Here is a 16809-nt window from a genome sequence, read left to right on the forward strand (position 1 = left end):
GGAGCTTCAAGGCCTCTTCAAGGAGATTTAACTTGAAAGCCTCTGGCCAAGACAAGAATTACCAGACCCTTATCATCACCCCACCCATCTCATTGCAATGCTCCTTCCTCTACACCTTAAGCAACCTGGCCTACTCTTCCTACCTCCTACTGTGAAAGGTATGTGGCCCACTCCTCACCCTCCCTCTATATATGGTCCTTATAAGCCCCCAACTAACCAGCAAGTGTATCATAAGACCCCTCTTCCCCCAATTCAGCAGATCAACAGGTGTAATGAGAGACCGCTCCTCTCCCTGGGTTATAAAAACAGACGTGATCACATGCTCATTGTTGGCTCTCCCTGTTCATCAGGAACTCGTCCCCCTGCACCAGCAGCATTTCTGTTCTCAATAAACTACTTTTTCTCCATCTCACCATGCTCAATAAGTTCTTTCTTTGCACCCCAATATGAGTCCAGAAATTCTTTTCTGACCCACGTGCATAGTTTATGACAATTTTCACTGCACTGGCTACCTTAAGATGAAAACACTGCTCATTTTGAAATAACAGTGAGCAGGTTGACATTTGTTATTACATGCATGGAATTGAAGTTCTTAGCATATATTAAAATATTAATTTATTACTTAAAACCCATTAATTTTTTTACTACACATGTCAAATTATTAAAATTACATACTTTTTGGTACTGCTGAATGAGATCCGCTAAAAGGATGTAAAGATTATTGATTTAAATTTAGAAAAAAGGAGTTACCGTCATGGTCAGTGGTTAACAAATTCGATGAAGAACCATGAGGTTGCGGGTTCGATCCCTGGCCTTGCTCAGTGGGTTGGGGATCCGGCATTGCCATGAGCTGTGGTGTAGGTCGCAGATGAGGCTCTGATCTGGCATTGCTGTGGCTCTGGCGTAGGCCGGTGGCTATGGCTCTGATTAGACCCTAGCCTGGGAACCTCAATATGCTGCAGGAGTCGCCCTAGAAAAGGCAAAAAGACAAAATAAATAAATAAATAAAATAAGTTTAGGGAAAAAACCTTCAAAATTAAAATTTTTGGTGCTTCAAATGACAACATTAAGAAAGTAAAAAACATCCTGCAGCTTGGGAGAAAATGCTTACAATTATATATCTAATAAAGGATTTTTATCCAATATATAAAGAACTCACATTATACTAAGAAGACAACTCTATTGAAAAATGGGCAAATAGTTTGAACAGACATGTGTCTAAAGAAGATATACAAATGCTCAATAAACACATGAAAGATGCAAAATATCATTCCTCATTAAAGAAATGCAAATTAAAACTACAATGATAAACGACTTCACACCCATTAGAATGGCCATAATCAAAAAGACAGAAGATAAGTGTTGGTGAGTATGTGAGAGAAATTGGCAAGGACGTGGAAGAAACTGGAACCTTCAAATATTGCTGGTGGGAGCATAAAACTGTGTAACCATTTTGGCAGTATATTCAAATGTTAAACAGAGAATTTAATTTAACAGTTCCTAAGTACATGCCAAGAGAAATGAAAAATATATGTCAATTTGTACAGAAGTGTTCACTGCACCATCATTCATAATAGCCAAAAGTGGAAATAACTCAAAGATGAATCAACTGATAAATGCATAAACAGATGTATGTGATCTATCTACATAGTGGAATGCTACTCTATAATAAATTGGAACAAAGTACTGATACATGCTACAACATGGATAAACCTCAAAAACATCACACAGAGGAAGGAAGTCAGATACAAAGGATAACATATTACATGATTTCATTCATATGAAAGAAATAGGCAAATTAACGGACAGACAGCAGATTAGTGGTTGCAAAGGGCTAAAGTCAGGGGTATGGAGGAGTGACTGCTAATGGACACAGGGTTTCATTTTGAGATGAATTGTTCTAAAATCAGATTCTGGTGGTGATTACACAATCCTGCAATCCTGTAAAGATACCAGAAAATATGGAGTTGTACACTTTAACTTGGATAAGTTCCTTGTGTCTCAGTAAGATTGCTTAAAAATTCAGGAGACAGAATATATTATGTTTAATATTGCAATCTATTTTTACTCTACTCACACTTTTATTGAATTTTTCTCTTTTTTTGCCATTGATTACACCTTGATTTTAAATGGTGAGGGGTTTTACCACTTATTTTGGGGGTTCGTTTGTTTGCTTTTATCTTTGCTGGTTTGTCTTCTTAAAGGAGTAAAACAGACTACCTTTAAGAGAGTCTTTAAAAACTTACCATACATGGAGTTCCCATCGTGGTTCAGTGGTTAATAAACCTGACTAGTATCCATGAGGATGCGGATTCAACCCCTGACCTTGCTCAGTCAGTTAAGGAGCTGGCATTGCCATGAGCTGTGTGTAGGTCGCAGATGCAGCTGGAATCCCGAGTTGCTGTGGCTGTGGTGTAGACCAGAAGCTGCAGCTCCAATTTGACCCCTCGCCTGGGAACCTCCATATGCTGCGGGTGCAGTCCTAAAAAGACAAAAAGATGCAAAAAACAAAAACAACTTACCGTCCATGTGACTTGAACAGTGGTGGGAGTCAACACAACTGGAGTATGAAGACGGACGAGGACGTCTCCAAGTTCTTTCTGCACTTGTCTATGGTCCACTCCTTGAGCTGGTGGGCTGATATCTATAAGCATAACCAGTTCCAATTTTTCAACAGTCATAGTGAAATTCCAATACACACTACATATGCCAATATTATGATGTTACAAATAATAAAAGGGGAAAATTAAAAACGTTTTGTGACAAACAACATTAAAGCATATTTAGATACCTAATCACTATGCTGGGGCATAATTTGAGATCTATTTATCTTCACTAAAATAATATTTCTAAAAGCGTTGTGTAATCCCTCACCCCCATTCCAATGCATTGCTATGAAATATCTATTATTTCCTTATTAAAGAATAAAGTATGTGCTGTACGACTTCTTCAGAAACCCTCAGTTTATCTAAAATGGGGCCAGATCCGAACACAGCCATTTAAGACTTTGTTCAGTTCCTTTTACTAATTAGCAGGTTGTGTGTCCTATTCCTTGACCTGCTTCAGTCTGGGAGTGTGGAAGAGAAAGTAATCAGGGAGCCTGGGAAGTGAATGATGTCACTAAAGGCAAACAATGCGAGGGACAGAAGGGGAGGAATCCTCCCAAATTCACAAAAATATATTTAACTGACCAATTTAAAATACTGATAAAATGCTCTTGTAATAAATTCTGAACAGTACCCCTATATCTGACAAAAAATAACACAGCTGCCTTTTGGGAAGTGATGGAGGGTAAGAGGGAGGGAGAAATAATGGTGATGTTTAGAATGCTATATTCTTGGCCATAAACGGTCCTGCCCCCTTATTCACCATTCATCTAAAAACGACTCTGTTTCCCATACATGTTTATATCTTTTGTGTCCATTAAAAAAGAAAAGATAAATTATCGACTTCTGAGTTCATCAAAGTGATATCAAACCCTGAATTTCACACATACGCAGATCAACTTCTTTAACTGGTGCACTGAAACGTTAAGTTGAATTTTTTTTTTCCTTCAATCACTTTAAGGATGGAAGTCCAATTTAAAAAGATTTATTTTCTTCATCTTTTTTCTCTGATTTTCTCAGGCGACAATGAAACATTCATACAAAATTTTTTGTTAATGCATACTCAACTGTAACTTAAATTGGGTGTACTAATGTAAACTGGAACATAAGTAATTAGGAACCACATTTTGGTAATTTTTTTCCAGTTCCACTTTTTTTCATCCTTAACATAAACTGTAGAATGAGTTTTACTTGATTTAGAAAACACTTATATGTGTGTATATATTATTAATGTCATGTGAATAATATTACTCTTCGATGATATACCTATGGTCTACTGTGATGTTGATGGTGTATTTGCTGCCTTACTAAAATAAGACTTTCCTAAATTCTATGGTATTTAATATCTTTGAAAAATAAGAGCTCACACAGCAAAGTGTTCTTTGCAAAGAAGTGCTTTGCAGATTGCAAAGCTGCTGAAAATGTGGTGTCAAAAATGATCCTGACATTCAGACACAAAACATGAGTTTTGCTATTAAATGTCTGTTAAAAGAACATAGGTCTTTTGCTCTATGTAGTCTCTCAACTGGAACAAGCGAGATCACAAACAACTTTTCATTAATCTTTTTTGACCTTTTCACCGAGCAGTTATTTTATGAGTCAAGATTTAGTGACTGGCACTGTTATTGAATGATCAAGAAGGCCGCCGGATTCAATCACACCAAAAGTCTCCCCCACTCTGTGATCTCCCCACCTCCCACTGCGGCTAGGCACAAAAACTATTTCTACCTACACAAGTAAAAGTGATCTGGGTGCTACCATTTCTTGACTTAAACCATACACCTCTTCCTTTTCAAGTTCAACAATTTAATTTACTCATGAAGTTCAGACACATTAAAAGCAACCGGATCCCAGCAAGGTAAAACAGAACTACTTTCAGGTCTTCAAATTCCTTGTTGTACTTTTTCGTTCTCTCGAGACAGCTTCTTTACCTACAGGCCCTTTATCATCATGGAAAATTAATCACATTCCTGCTTAGAGAACAATAGCAAAGTGGCAGCCCCTCCTCCCTTGACTGTCATCATGTCAGACTCGTTGCAAAAATCACGTGGTGACTTGATTTGACTTGATTCCTTTAAGGCACCCTTCTCTGTTATAATAGCATGCTAGTTACTATCAACCAACTACATGGTAATTATAATAATATTTTCTGGCTGTATGGTGCTTTTCATAGCATAAAAATACTGCTTTGAACCATATCGTGTTCGAAGCCTTTTACAAATAAGAAATAATTAACCCTTTCTCAAGAACCCTGTGGGAAGTAAATTGTAATAAATAACAAAGCCACCATTTCTATATTATTAATTGCCTTCATCTACTGGTAAGAAGGGAAATTATAATTCAATATTCCATTTTAACCCCTGGATTCCAGTACCTTCTCAGTTTGAAGAGACAGACTTCTAAGGATGAGATGAGAAATTTTCCATTTTGATCTTAAATTATAGAATTCTGGTTGAGTTTTTATTATTAGTCAAAAGAACTATATACCTCAGGAAGAAAGCCTGATTTACTTCTTTTGGTGTGTGTGTGTGTGTGCGTTTTAAACCATACACCTCTTCCTTTTCAAGTTCAACAATTTAATTTACTCATGAAGTTCAGACACAGAGCTGCAGCTGTTGGGCTACGCCATAGCCACAGCAATGTGGGAACTGAGGCGAGTCCAAAACCTACCCTACAGCTCATGGCAATGCTGGATCCTTAACCCACTGAGTGAGGCCAGGGATCAGGTTTGTTACCTCTAAGCCACAACGGGAACTCTGTGACTTACTGCTTTCTGAAACAAACTGTTCCTTTAAACATCTGGTTTAATAAAATATGCTGCAATGATGCTTGCTGTACTTGAGCCTGAGAGGACACTTGGAGGGCACTCTAACAGACTGCTGGGCCCTACCGCTAGAGCTTCTGAGTCTGGGCCTGAGAATTTGCATTTCTAATGTAGCCCCAGGTGATATAGATGCTGCTTCTGTAGGAACCACACCTTGAGACACACTGCACTCTCAAAACACAATTCCTGCACCATATAAGGGAATTTTGATATCCCTCAATAACCATATTATCCATTAAAGATCACTTTTTTGCTACTGTGTAATTCATTGCAAAGAAGGAGAAACATTTTTGCTCCCTTTGAAATAGAGTAAAACCTTAACTTAGCTGATCCACTCTTATGATGTAATTATACCAAATTATTTTGTTTCTTTTCTACTAAATAGACCCTGACAGCTCCAGAAAGAAGACAGACTCACTGAGGAGAACACGTTTTCTTCTCCTTCATTGGATCAGGTCAGGTCTAGTGAAACATTATTATAATCAAGGCAGACAGATTTATCTCTTGTCCTGCAATCCCTTTGTCCTTAAAGAACTATTTAATGCCTAGAACCAGTCATGTTTTCAGCTATTGATATTACCTTGTGTGCGCACAGGATCTGACATAGCACTTGGGTCACTGAGACCTTGTGGGTTGATTGCTCTGACCATGAATAAATAGATTGTATTGGGCCGCAGTCCTCTCACGGTATAGAGGGTGGTCTTTACATGGTTTGCCACTGTCTGCCAGCTATTGCTCACCGATTGGCTGAAACATGAAGAGAAATTTCAATTAAAGAGCAGTCGGAAGGGACTTGGAAATGGAGTTGGGTATCAATGACAAAGGTTAATGGCTGAAAATTAAACACACACACACACAACGCTTGAAGTGTTCAGCCCAATAAATGAAACATTTGGATGATTTCAGTTTTTTCAACAACAAAGCCGAGCCCACCTAACGGAAGTGCCATGCACAACAAAATTAAACTCAGCCCAGGAGATGTGATAGCCCTTTGCTAAAGCACAGCAGCCCACTAAATGAATACCTGTAAAAGGAACAGAGGCCAAGATCACAACATCAAGTTTATACAATAAATATGGTCCTCATAAATGTATATATATATACCTTGAAAAGAATTAACCTGTAGAAAGAATAAATGGACTACAGAGTAAATTATGCCAATACATTTTCCTGTTACAAGGTGTGTTTTCTTTTGCATCATTTCCACATGCAATATTATAATAGAGCCTTCTAAAACTACATATCTGTAAAAGAAGAAAGGAAGCATGTAAGGAATATTTTCCCTCGGTTACATTTTTAATAAAATTGTACATTACACAGTATGGTGGTTTCTCATCTCAGAATGGTGAAATATCTCTGAGTCTGTGTGTGCAAACCCCTTAACTGCCATCGACAGATGGCATGCCCATTTGCAGCATTTTGTCTAAGGTCAAATGCTGCTTTTCTTCAGAATGAGAAGAAAATGTGATTTTCAGGGCTCTTCGTTTTTCAGAAGTTTCATGTTTTACATCAAATCATGAAAATTATAGAAAAATACTTCTGTGAAATTTGAAAAGTATGTATTGATCATTCACTTTAATAGATTAGGGAAGTCTAAAATGAAAGTGAGGATTTGTCCTATGCTTAAAAAGGACAGAGGCTATCACTTTATTTTATCATGGCAAACAGAAGCACATTGAAATGAATATGAAGACACATTTTTCCATTGGTATAACTATTTTTTCAAATCCTCTTAAAACAATTTTATAATGGTATTTGGTACTTTATAGTCTATATTCTTAAATTGATGACAATTATTTCAAATAACAACTGCACCTATCTTTTGCTTTCAGCAATCAGAAGTGCACATAACCAATCTCTTAATTGTAGTTTTAAATTTTCTCTTAGGAATAACCAACACATGTATTCAAATAAATAGCAAAAGACGCTGGAATTACTTTAAATTCTACTCTGATTATTAGGAAGCAAAATTCCAAGGCTTCAGGCCTCCATAAATGTTGCATAACTTTAAAAAGTGCCTTACCTAATTAAATTATTTCTTACTTAGTGCTATAGCCAAAATTCTCCTCCTAAATTCCTACAATGGTTAGGGTGAAGAAAAGAACTAAGGGATTGTGTCATAAGTAGATCCCTATAGACATAGGCATGGATAATGCATATTTATCTCATAATTAATTTACAAATGAAAAATACAACTAGAGTCTATTCTTGAAGAAAGTCAGATATAAAACATAAATTTTTCAAGTATACTGATTAATAGACTAAAGCAGCAGGATAGCTCACTTGAGATTTTATGATATAGGAGATAAAGCAAAAACCCCAATGGAGAAAAAAGGAACTGTCTCATACCTGAAAGCCTCAATGATATATGCACTTGCTGGAAGGGTTCCAGGGGTACCTGGTTGCCAGGACAAGGTGACACTGTTCTTAGTAACATCAGTGACCTGTGGTTTGGATGGTGGTCCAGGTAGATCATTTAAATCATAATTTTTACTGATTGTTGCCCCAGATTCTATAGAGGATAAACAGAAAAGGCTTCATTTCTGATTGCATAAGCTGAAAATGATGCTTAAAAGAAGGAAAATAGTCTATTAAAGAATTTGAACTAGATAGTGAGCAATTCATCTTTGTGAATCCAAAGTATGCAAGTGAATATTTGCTTTTTTCTCCACATTAGTAACTATTTGCTTTCACATATGATCACTAGAATTGCTGGCTCTTCAGACAGAGAAAATAAAATAACACGATTATCAAGAACAAGTGTATCAAATCTCATATATCCAATGCTATGTGTCAAATAGTAGAGAAACAAGCGACATAAAGCTTAGTTTTTACATTCACAGAATTTAAAAATCTTAATCCCTCTTTGATTTCTTATTTGATAATGTGCGAATCACTAAAACCGGATCAAGATTTCTTCTGTTAAAATATTTCACAAAGAACCCACCTGTCACATCCAGCACAGCACTCCAGGAAGTCTCCCCACTTGAACTTGTAGCCACACAAGTATAAGTGCCAGAATCAGAAATCTAGTGTACATAGAAGGGAGAGAATAAAGTCACTTTAACTGATTTGTAGAATAATCGCTCAATCTCAACAAGGCAATATTTGACTTCTAAAATGTGATATATCATTGGTTGTCTAAATTTATACACTAGAGTCAATCATATGTACACATAAAATGTTAAATAAGCTCATAGAATGTCATTTTATTCATAACAGTAATCCAAAACTTCTCATTATATTTCTTTTTTTTTTAATTTTTTTATTTTCCCACTGTACAGCAAGGGGGTCAGGTTATCCTTACATGTGTACATTACAATTACATTTTTTTCCCCCACCCTTTGTTCTGTTGCAACATGAGTATCTAGACAAAGTTCTCAATGCTATTCAGCAGGATCTCCTTGTATATCTATTCTAAGTTGTGTCTGATAAGCCCAAGCTCCTAATCCCTCCCACTCCCTCCCCCTCCCATCAGGAAGCCACAAGTCTCTTCTCCAAGTCCTTGATTCTCTTTTCTGAGATGTTCATTTGTGCTGGATATTAGATTCCAGTTATAAGTGATATCATATGGTATTTGTCTTTGTCTTTCTGGCTCATTTCACTCAGGATGAGATTCTCTAGTTCCATCCATGTTGCTGCAAATAGCATGATGTCATCCTTTTTTATGGCTGAGTAGTATTCCATTGTGTATATATACCACCTCTTCCGAATCCAATCATCTGTTGATGGACATTTGGGTTGTTTCCATGTCCTGGCTATTGTGAATAGTGCTGCAATGAACATGTGGGTGCACGTGTCTCTTTTAAGTAGAGTTTTGTCCAGATAGATGCCCAAGAGTGGGATTGCGGGGTCATATGGAAGTTCTATGTATAGATTTCTAAGGTATCTCCAAACTGTTCTCCATAGTGGCTGTACCAGTTGACGTTCCCAGCAACAGTGCAGGAGGGTTCCCTTTTCTCCACAGCCCCTCCAGCACTTGTTATTTGTGGATTTATTAATGATGGCCATTCTGACTGGTGTGAGGTGGTATCTCATGGTAGTTTTGATTTGCATTTCTCTTATAATCAGCAATGTTGAGCATTTTTTCATGTGTTTGTTGGCCATCTGTTTATCTTCTCTGGAGAAATGTCTATTCAGGTCTTTTGCCCATTTTTCCATTGATTGATTGGCTTTTTTGCTAACAAATCCTCATTATATTTCTACAACTAAATGTTATTTGTCTGGTAAACTTTAGCTGTCTTTCTATATGCCTTCAAAGCACTCTTATCTTTTCACTCCAGTTTATGGTGGGGCTTCATTGCGTCAGAATTAGAAATGGATAATTCAGGACAGAATTTTTCAGAATCCCATAAACATTCAGAGATCAGTAATGCAAAGCTGTCCTCTCTGTCACCAATAAACTATATTTCACAGGATAGAAGATACCCAGTAGTAAGCAAGCATTGCAGTAATAAAGGGACAACCTCCCCCCTTTTTTTAAAGCTAGGGAGAAAAGTAAAGAAGAAAAAATTTTTAAAGAGAAATGAAATCTTCCCTTTTAAAGAGTGCAGTGTAACAGTGAATGGAATGAAGTTGTAGACTTAAAAACAACCAAATAATGCTCAGGGAGTCATTGCAATACAGAGCTGAAAGGGGTCACTAAGTGATCTAATGCACAACACTTTTAAAAGCATATTTAAAATTGTCATTCGTTGATTACTTAATTTTTTGTTATTCACTGAAGAATGGCAAAAGACTGAGGAATAATTGATAATATAATTAATAGTTCTCTTTCATAAATGTTAAAGGCAGAAGATTCTGTGATTATACCTTGACAAAACCTCCAAAATCAGTAAGATGCAAATCAGAAATCCTTCCTGTGGCTGAGCCCTGTGGGCTTATACTGAAAACAGCATTCTTTCACATAAGTTTAGGGGTGACAGGAAAGAGAGACTGGGAAGAGAAACGGATAGACCAAACAAAATAAGGCAAAGTAGAAGATGAAACATTAAAATTCCATGATGAACATGAGTCTAATTGTTGATGAAATATGGGAGTTCATAGAATATAATACCTCCTAGGTTCAAAATGTTAGGGTATTGATGACTCAACCTTCCACAATTGATTCTTGGGTAAATCATTAGTGCCTGGAAGTTACTGCCATTCCACCATTTTAATTGATTTTAAATGTCATTATGTATTTTAACTTGTTTCAAATTGCTCTGGCATGCCATTCCTTGCCATATTATCTCTGTACAATTGTCTTCTATTATACCGAGGGATGATGGGGGATAGCCATTGTGGAAAGAGCCATTTTTTCAAATGTGGCTGTGCACGCATTATAGTCATTAGAAATCTTTGCATTTAAGAAGCATCAGTCACAAACTAAATATAATGAGCCTAGGTAGGATTTTAATGGGATGTTCATTTGAATATAGTCTGTGAAAGAGTAAAGAATTTGCATTTTATTATAGCTGTTGAACTAAAATGTAGCACTTGTTATTATGTGCAAATGCTAAAAGAAGAATATGTAGGTAATGCTTCTTAACTGCATCTCCTTGTCATTGTGTGGAGATACGAGTCTGACATTAGCTGTGGTAGGTATGTTTTAATGAGTAGTGGAATATTCTACTTCTCAAAAGAAACAGATTCAGTTACCAATTAGCTGGACTATGAGAATACAGTGTTCATTACACTACTTTCCCGCCTTGCATTAAGTAGTGAAAAAGAAAGTGAGACACAAAGGAATATGACCTACAGAAACCTTCTCTTGACTGTACTGGTGAAATACTGTAAAACATTTTATTTCCTGTTTAAAGATTCATTTTACAGAAAAATAACAACGTTTTCATTTTGGAGTTTATCAAAAGTGGTATCAACAGCCAAATACCACTGATAAAGTTCACTCTTACAGCACCATCATCATCACATCTATTTTTCTTCCTTTAAATAATGTCTTTTTTGGTCTTCAGTGCTTCCTATCTTTTCCATCTTTCTCCTTTTATCCTTAACCAAGTGCCTTAAAAAAAAGAAACTAATATGCTGGCACATTCCATCACCTGCTTTTCTCCTTGTGTAGTTGGCTATAGACAAGCTACCAGGAGTTTGCATCTCAGAAAGACTACTCAGAAGCCTAACGGAGGGCTTGAAGTTTGCTTGACATCAAGTGCCCACCTTTAATTGCTTCTTGCAAACACTCTTGGCGATCTTGACTATTTGAGTACACCCTTTATTCAGCAGTACAGTGGAAATGCATTAACCTCTATGGCCCACGTCTGCCTTTAGCTCAAAAAAGAGAGGTTAAATTGTTTACTCAAGGAGAGTTGGCATTAACGTTTTAATAACTCTCATTTTATTCAAAAAAGCTTAAAATTAATTTATAATAAATTAATACAAGTGAAAAAATCTGTATTTTTCTTTAATCTCAATTTGAAAGCATTTTGTCTACTTAGAGTGGTAATTAACGTCTATCTAAAAATTAAAATTAAAAAGTTATATACATTTATTAGAGTATCAAAGATTTTTGTGTATGTGTGTGTGCACATCGCATAAACAGTCACTCTATCTTTTTGTGACATGTCTGTATTCTACACAGATAAACACGTGATTATAAATAATTTCATTTTAATAATGAACACTCCCCATTGTGATCATTGAAAACAGATATAATAAAAATATTTATCTTCCTCCTCTGGTTTCTGAATGGGAAAATTCAACATCTTTCTGTTTTTTTAATCATATTGGTTTCCAATTTATCCTTAGATACCAGATTCTACTATTTTTTGACTGAATCATTTTCAATCAATTTTTCTTCATGATTTTTTAAAAGATTTTTATTATTTTTTTATTATAGTTGATTTACAATGTTCTGTCAATTTCCACTGTACTCTTCTTGTCCGGCTAGGAGATTCTCTTCCTTGCTGACTTTGGGGAAGGAAGCAATCATACTGGGAATATCCATACGGCAAGGAACCAAAGGCAGGCTTTAGTCAATAGCAAGCAAGAACCTGAGATCATCAGTCTGATAGCCCTTAGGAACGGACTGCTGCTAACAGTTACGTTGTTCAGAAGCAAATCAATCCCCAGTCAATCTTCAGATGAGACTATAACCCTGACTGCAGCTTTGTGAGACTCTAAAGCAGAAGACCGAGGTAAGTCATATCCAGGCTCTTAACTCAGAAGCAATGAAATAAATGTGTGTTGTTTTGAGCCTCTTGTTTGCTAATGCTACTACATAGTAGTAGATAGCTAATACAATAGTCAGAGGTAAACATTTATTTTGAGTTCCTCCTGAAGCAAATCTAACTTGGCAAATTGCTAGGAATGGTCATTTTCTATCATGTCATCTTCTGTTAAAAGACCAGTTAATCACTTATTCTTGTCTACAGGTAAACCTCAGAGCAACTTAACCTTAAAATGTAAAATTCTTCGCCAATTAGCCAAACATGCCTCCTATGTACTCAACAGTCTCATCTCTTTATTATTTTTCACATAACTGTTTGATGGAGCCAATTCATCCACATTTCCTTATGAATTTCTTTTGTTCATGAGAGTAAATCAGAAGTACTTGTCACTTTTAAATTATTTTAAATATACCATTATTATCATTAACTTTATGTGTTTAATCTTTTTAGTTTCATTGATTGCACACATATGGGTTAGAATGAAGGAGTAAAAAGTTTCTAGGTTTGTTATGAATTTGTGATTAACATAGGGACAATGAATTTCCCTCTAATTTCAAGCTGTCATTGGTAAAATAAGAAATAACATGGGCTATAATAAAATGTACAGCAAATACGCAAGGATGTAAAACCTTAGTTTCACAACAGTTTCTCCCTAGGGTAGTACATACCTGCGGTGAGATGAAGACCCAAACACGAGCCCAGCATTACTTACCCGTAAATTTTTAATCTGCAAGGTTCCTTGTTCTTGTATAGTTGCTCTTGGATCTCTACCCAGAAAAGTAAATCCCTCCTTTAGCCAGCTAATTACAGGAAGAGGGTCACCAGTAGCTTTACATTTCAGTAATGCTGTACCATCTACTGCTAGCGTTTGGTTGGCTGGGCCTTGTAGAATTATAGGTGGAGGTCTATCTGTCAAAACTAAAGGACAAAGATATTTTCAGGATATTTTAACTTCTATGAAATTCAATAGTCTTTTTTTCTTTTCTTTTTTTTTGTCTTTTGTCCTTTTAGGGCCGTACCCGCAGCATATAGAGGTTACCAGGCTAGTGTCTAATCCGAGCTATAGCTGCTGGCCTGTGCCACGGTTCACAGCAATGCCAGATCCTTAACCCACTAAGCGAGGCCAGGGATTGAACCTGCAACCTCATGGTTCTTAGTCAAATTCGTTTCCACTGCTCCATGACGGGAACTCCCAATAGTCTTTTGATCATCAGCAGTCTTGTATTGAAAGTAAGATTAAAGCCCCAAAGTCATACATATTACTCTTTCTGTCAGCTTCCAATGCTGACCCCTGATTCTCAAGATTAGAGCTTCTCGAACTCTGTAGTCAAGGACCAGTTTCCTTTTGTTTTGTTAGCCATTATTAATCTATCAGCTATACATTCTCTCTATATATATACATATATATATATATATATATATTTTACTGAAGTCATGCTGTTATTTATAACTTACTCTGAGTTACCCATAATTAAGATGATGAGGAGCTAAATTTTCTGACATCTTAGAAAGACAGCATTATCGAAAGGCTTAATCATATTAAAATTAAAATTAAAATATGGAGAGCTTATGGCAATCATTCATAAAAGGGCATTTTATCTCTCATATGCATATTTAAGAAAGCCTATGGAATATCACATGAGTAGAATCAATTTTCACTTTGCTTTTATTATAAATATATTCCTAATACTTAAGTTTACCTTCATAGCACCAGTTGCATGCTATATTTAAATAGACTATAATATTTTTGCTGATGTTAAAATGTTAGACTATAAGTATTTCTTTTCAAAAATTGTGACACTGGCCAGTAGATTATAGTAGTATGACTTGGATTATATGATTTAATTAGTCTATACAATTAAGCCAAAAAATCCAGTTAAGACTGTATTTATAACATGACAAAAATAGGGTTTGCATGAAAAATCTGTTTGCATATATATCAATTCCTGTGTCATTTGAGTATATTTTCCATAATTTCATTTATTTAGTTCACTGTGTTTTTTAATCAAATATTGATTTGTAACAGTATCATCAGTGCCTTTAGAAGTATACAATGACTTAAGGAAGCTTATCAGAATGTACAGTAATATTTAAATGGGTGATGAAAATATAGAATCAATTATAGGCAAGCTTTTACCTACAACTTATTAGAAGACTATCTCATAATGAAATTTTTAATGTTCAGGTCCAAGGAGAGATTTCTTAAGAGAATGTTTTATAAACAGCATAGATTTTGGTTAATTATCCAAATATGCTCTCTATCATATACATTTAAATATATATGTACATAATTTCCACAGGGGGGAAAAATGTTGGATTTGAATAATTACTAAGCAGCTATGAAGAGAGTCTTTTCTCAAAAAGGTCATCTTGCATTACAATGAACATAATCAAAAAGAGTTCTTTTATTTATTAATCCTCTAATTCCCTTTGTCTACCAGCTTCTCTCTCCCTCTATATATACCAGTTTATATGACTATTTCTCAATAAACATGCATCTTTAGGTCTAGAGTTATCAGTTTTGGGGAAAAAACATTAAATTTTAGAGCCTATGATGAGAAAGGCAACCAGTTTTGATTTAAAATAGAGATTATGACATATGTTCCCTGCATGTCAAGACAGAGTGGACCTAAACCTATTACGTCAAAATATGACTTAAAAGGTGTGTGTATGGGGAGTTCCATTCACAGCTCAGCAGTTAACAAACCCAACTAGGATCCATGGGGATATGGGTTAGATCCCTGGCCTCGCTCAGTGGGTTAAGGATCAGGTGTTGCCAAGGGCCGTGGTGTAGGTCACAGATGTGGCTCGGATCTCACTTTGCTATGGCTGTACTGTAAGCTGGCAGCTGCAGCTCCGATTTGACCCCTAGACTGGGAACTTCCATATGCTGCGGGTGCAGTCCCAAAAAGCAAAAATGTAAAATAAAGTAAAATAAAAATAAATAAAATGTTTTCATATGTAGAGAACCTTATAAAAACCTAAGGAAAAAATATTCTTTGTGTATTCTTTTCAAACAAAAATTAGTTCATTAACCATTTAGTTCACTGATTTTCTCGATCAAATTCCTCATTTTAGTTCCATCCATGTTGCTGTAAATGGCATTATTTTGTTCTTTTGTATGGCTGAGTAGTATTCCATTGTGTATATATACCACATCTTCTTAATCCAATCCTCTGTCGATGGACATTTGGGTTGTTTCCATGTCTTGGCTATTGCAAATAGAGCTACAATGAACATGCGGGTACATGTGTCTTTTTAAGGAAAGTTTTTTTCTGGATATATGCCCAAGAGTGGGGTTGCTGGGTCATATGGTAGTTCTATGTATATTTTTTCTAGGGTACCTCCATACTGTTGTCTATAGTTGTTGTAACAATAAAACAAAAAATTATAAAAAGATAAAATAAAATAAAAAACCTGGATGAACAAAGTTTAAAAAAAAATTCCTCATTTTAGACATAAATAATCTTCAGAGAATATAAAAGTACAATAATACTAAATTCTGACACATCTGTCAATAATTGTGCAAATAGATATTCAAATTGAAAGTTTCATAGAATTTATTTTCTTTATGAGTCACAAGTGGAAGGCCAATTCCCAAAACATTGTGAATAACTTTTAAACCCGACAAGAATAATGGGTTTGCATTAGGAGAGTAGAATATATTTATTAAATTTTAAATATTATTACTTCTTTGTTTCAGATTACATATTTATATTGAATTCAAGTAACTTATAACCTGTGTCCATTGTCATATCCCTGAAATCATTAGATACAGGAAAATGACATTTGATTAGTTTCTTTTTTTCTTTTTACTGTCCAAATGAGTAGCTCACCATCTTTTAAATGAATCTGATCAATAAAGTAATTGAAACGCTCCTTGCTAGAAAGAATTTTCAGTTTCAAGGATGTTATGGGTGAAAGATGACCACAAGTTTCCATGACACTAAGGTCATAGGTTAAATGAACATTTAGGGTTTCCAGTGATCTGTGAACACATCCATGTTTTTCTCTAACTATGCATTATAAATCCTCAATAAACCATTCATATAAGATCATGATGTGACATTTATTGTCAATATCAGACAAATATACTTCTTCTCTCTAGGCCTTTTAGATTTTATTGGTTCTCCTCAGAATTCATTATAATTTTCTAATTTTCTGAGAGAAAAAAGGAGTAGAAGAAAAGAAATGAAGAACAATGTTAGTAAAT

At 35.5% G+C, this 16809-nt stretch overlaps 1 protein-coding gene across 25 annotated transcripts in view; it reads right to left on the minus strand.

The window, feature by feature from the left end:
• ROBO2 (roundabout guidance receptor 2) overlaps positions 1–16809 on the minus strand; it is a 1674316-nt gene that overhangs the window by 84898 nt on the left and 1572609 nt on the right. For all 25 annotated transcript variants that reach the window (XM_021071393.1, XM_021071387.1, XM_021071400.1 and 22 more), the window contains 5 exons: positions 13309–13514; positions 8378–8459; positions 7780–7942; positions 6011–6177; positions 2523–2644 (listed from right to left, as the gene is read on the minus strand). In XM_021071393.1, coding sequence (XP_020927052.1) covers positions 2523–2644; positions 6011–6177; positions 7780–7942; positions 8378–8459; positions 13309–13514 — 740 coding nt within the window. The remainder of the gene's footprint in view (positions 1–2522; positions 2645–6010; positions 6178–7779; positions 7943–8377; positions 8460–13308; positions 13515–16809) is intronic.

The sequence above is a fragment of the Sus scrofa genome, chromosome 13 (genome assembly GCF_000003025.6).
Source record: "Sus scrofa isolate TJ Tabasco breed Duroc chromosome 13, Sscrofa11.1, whole genome shotgun sequence".
In the NCBI taxonomy this organism is placed as follows: Eukaryota; Metazoa; Chordata; class Mammalia; order Artiodactyla; family Suidae; genus Sus; species Sus scrofa.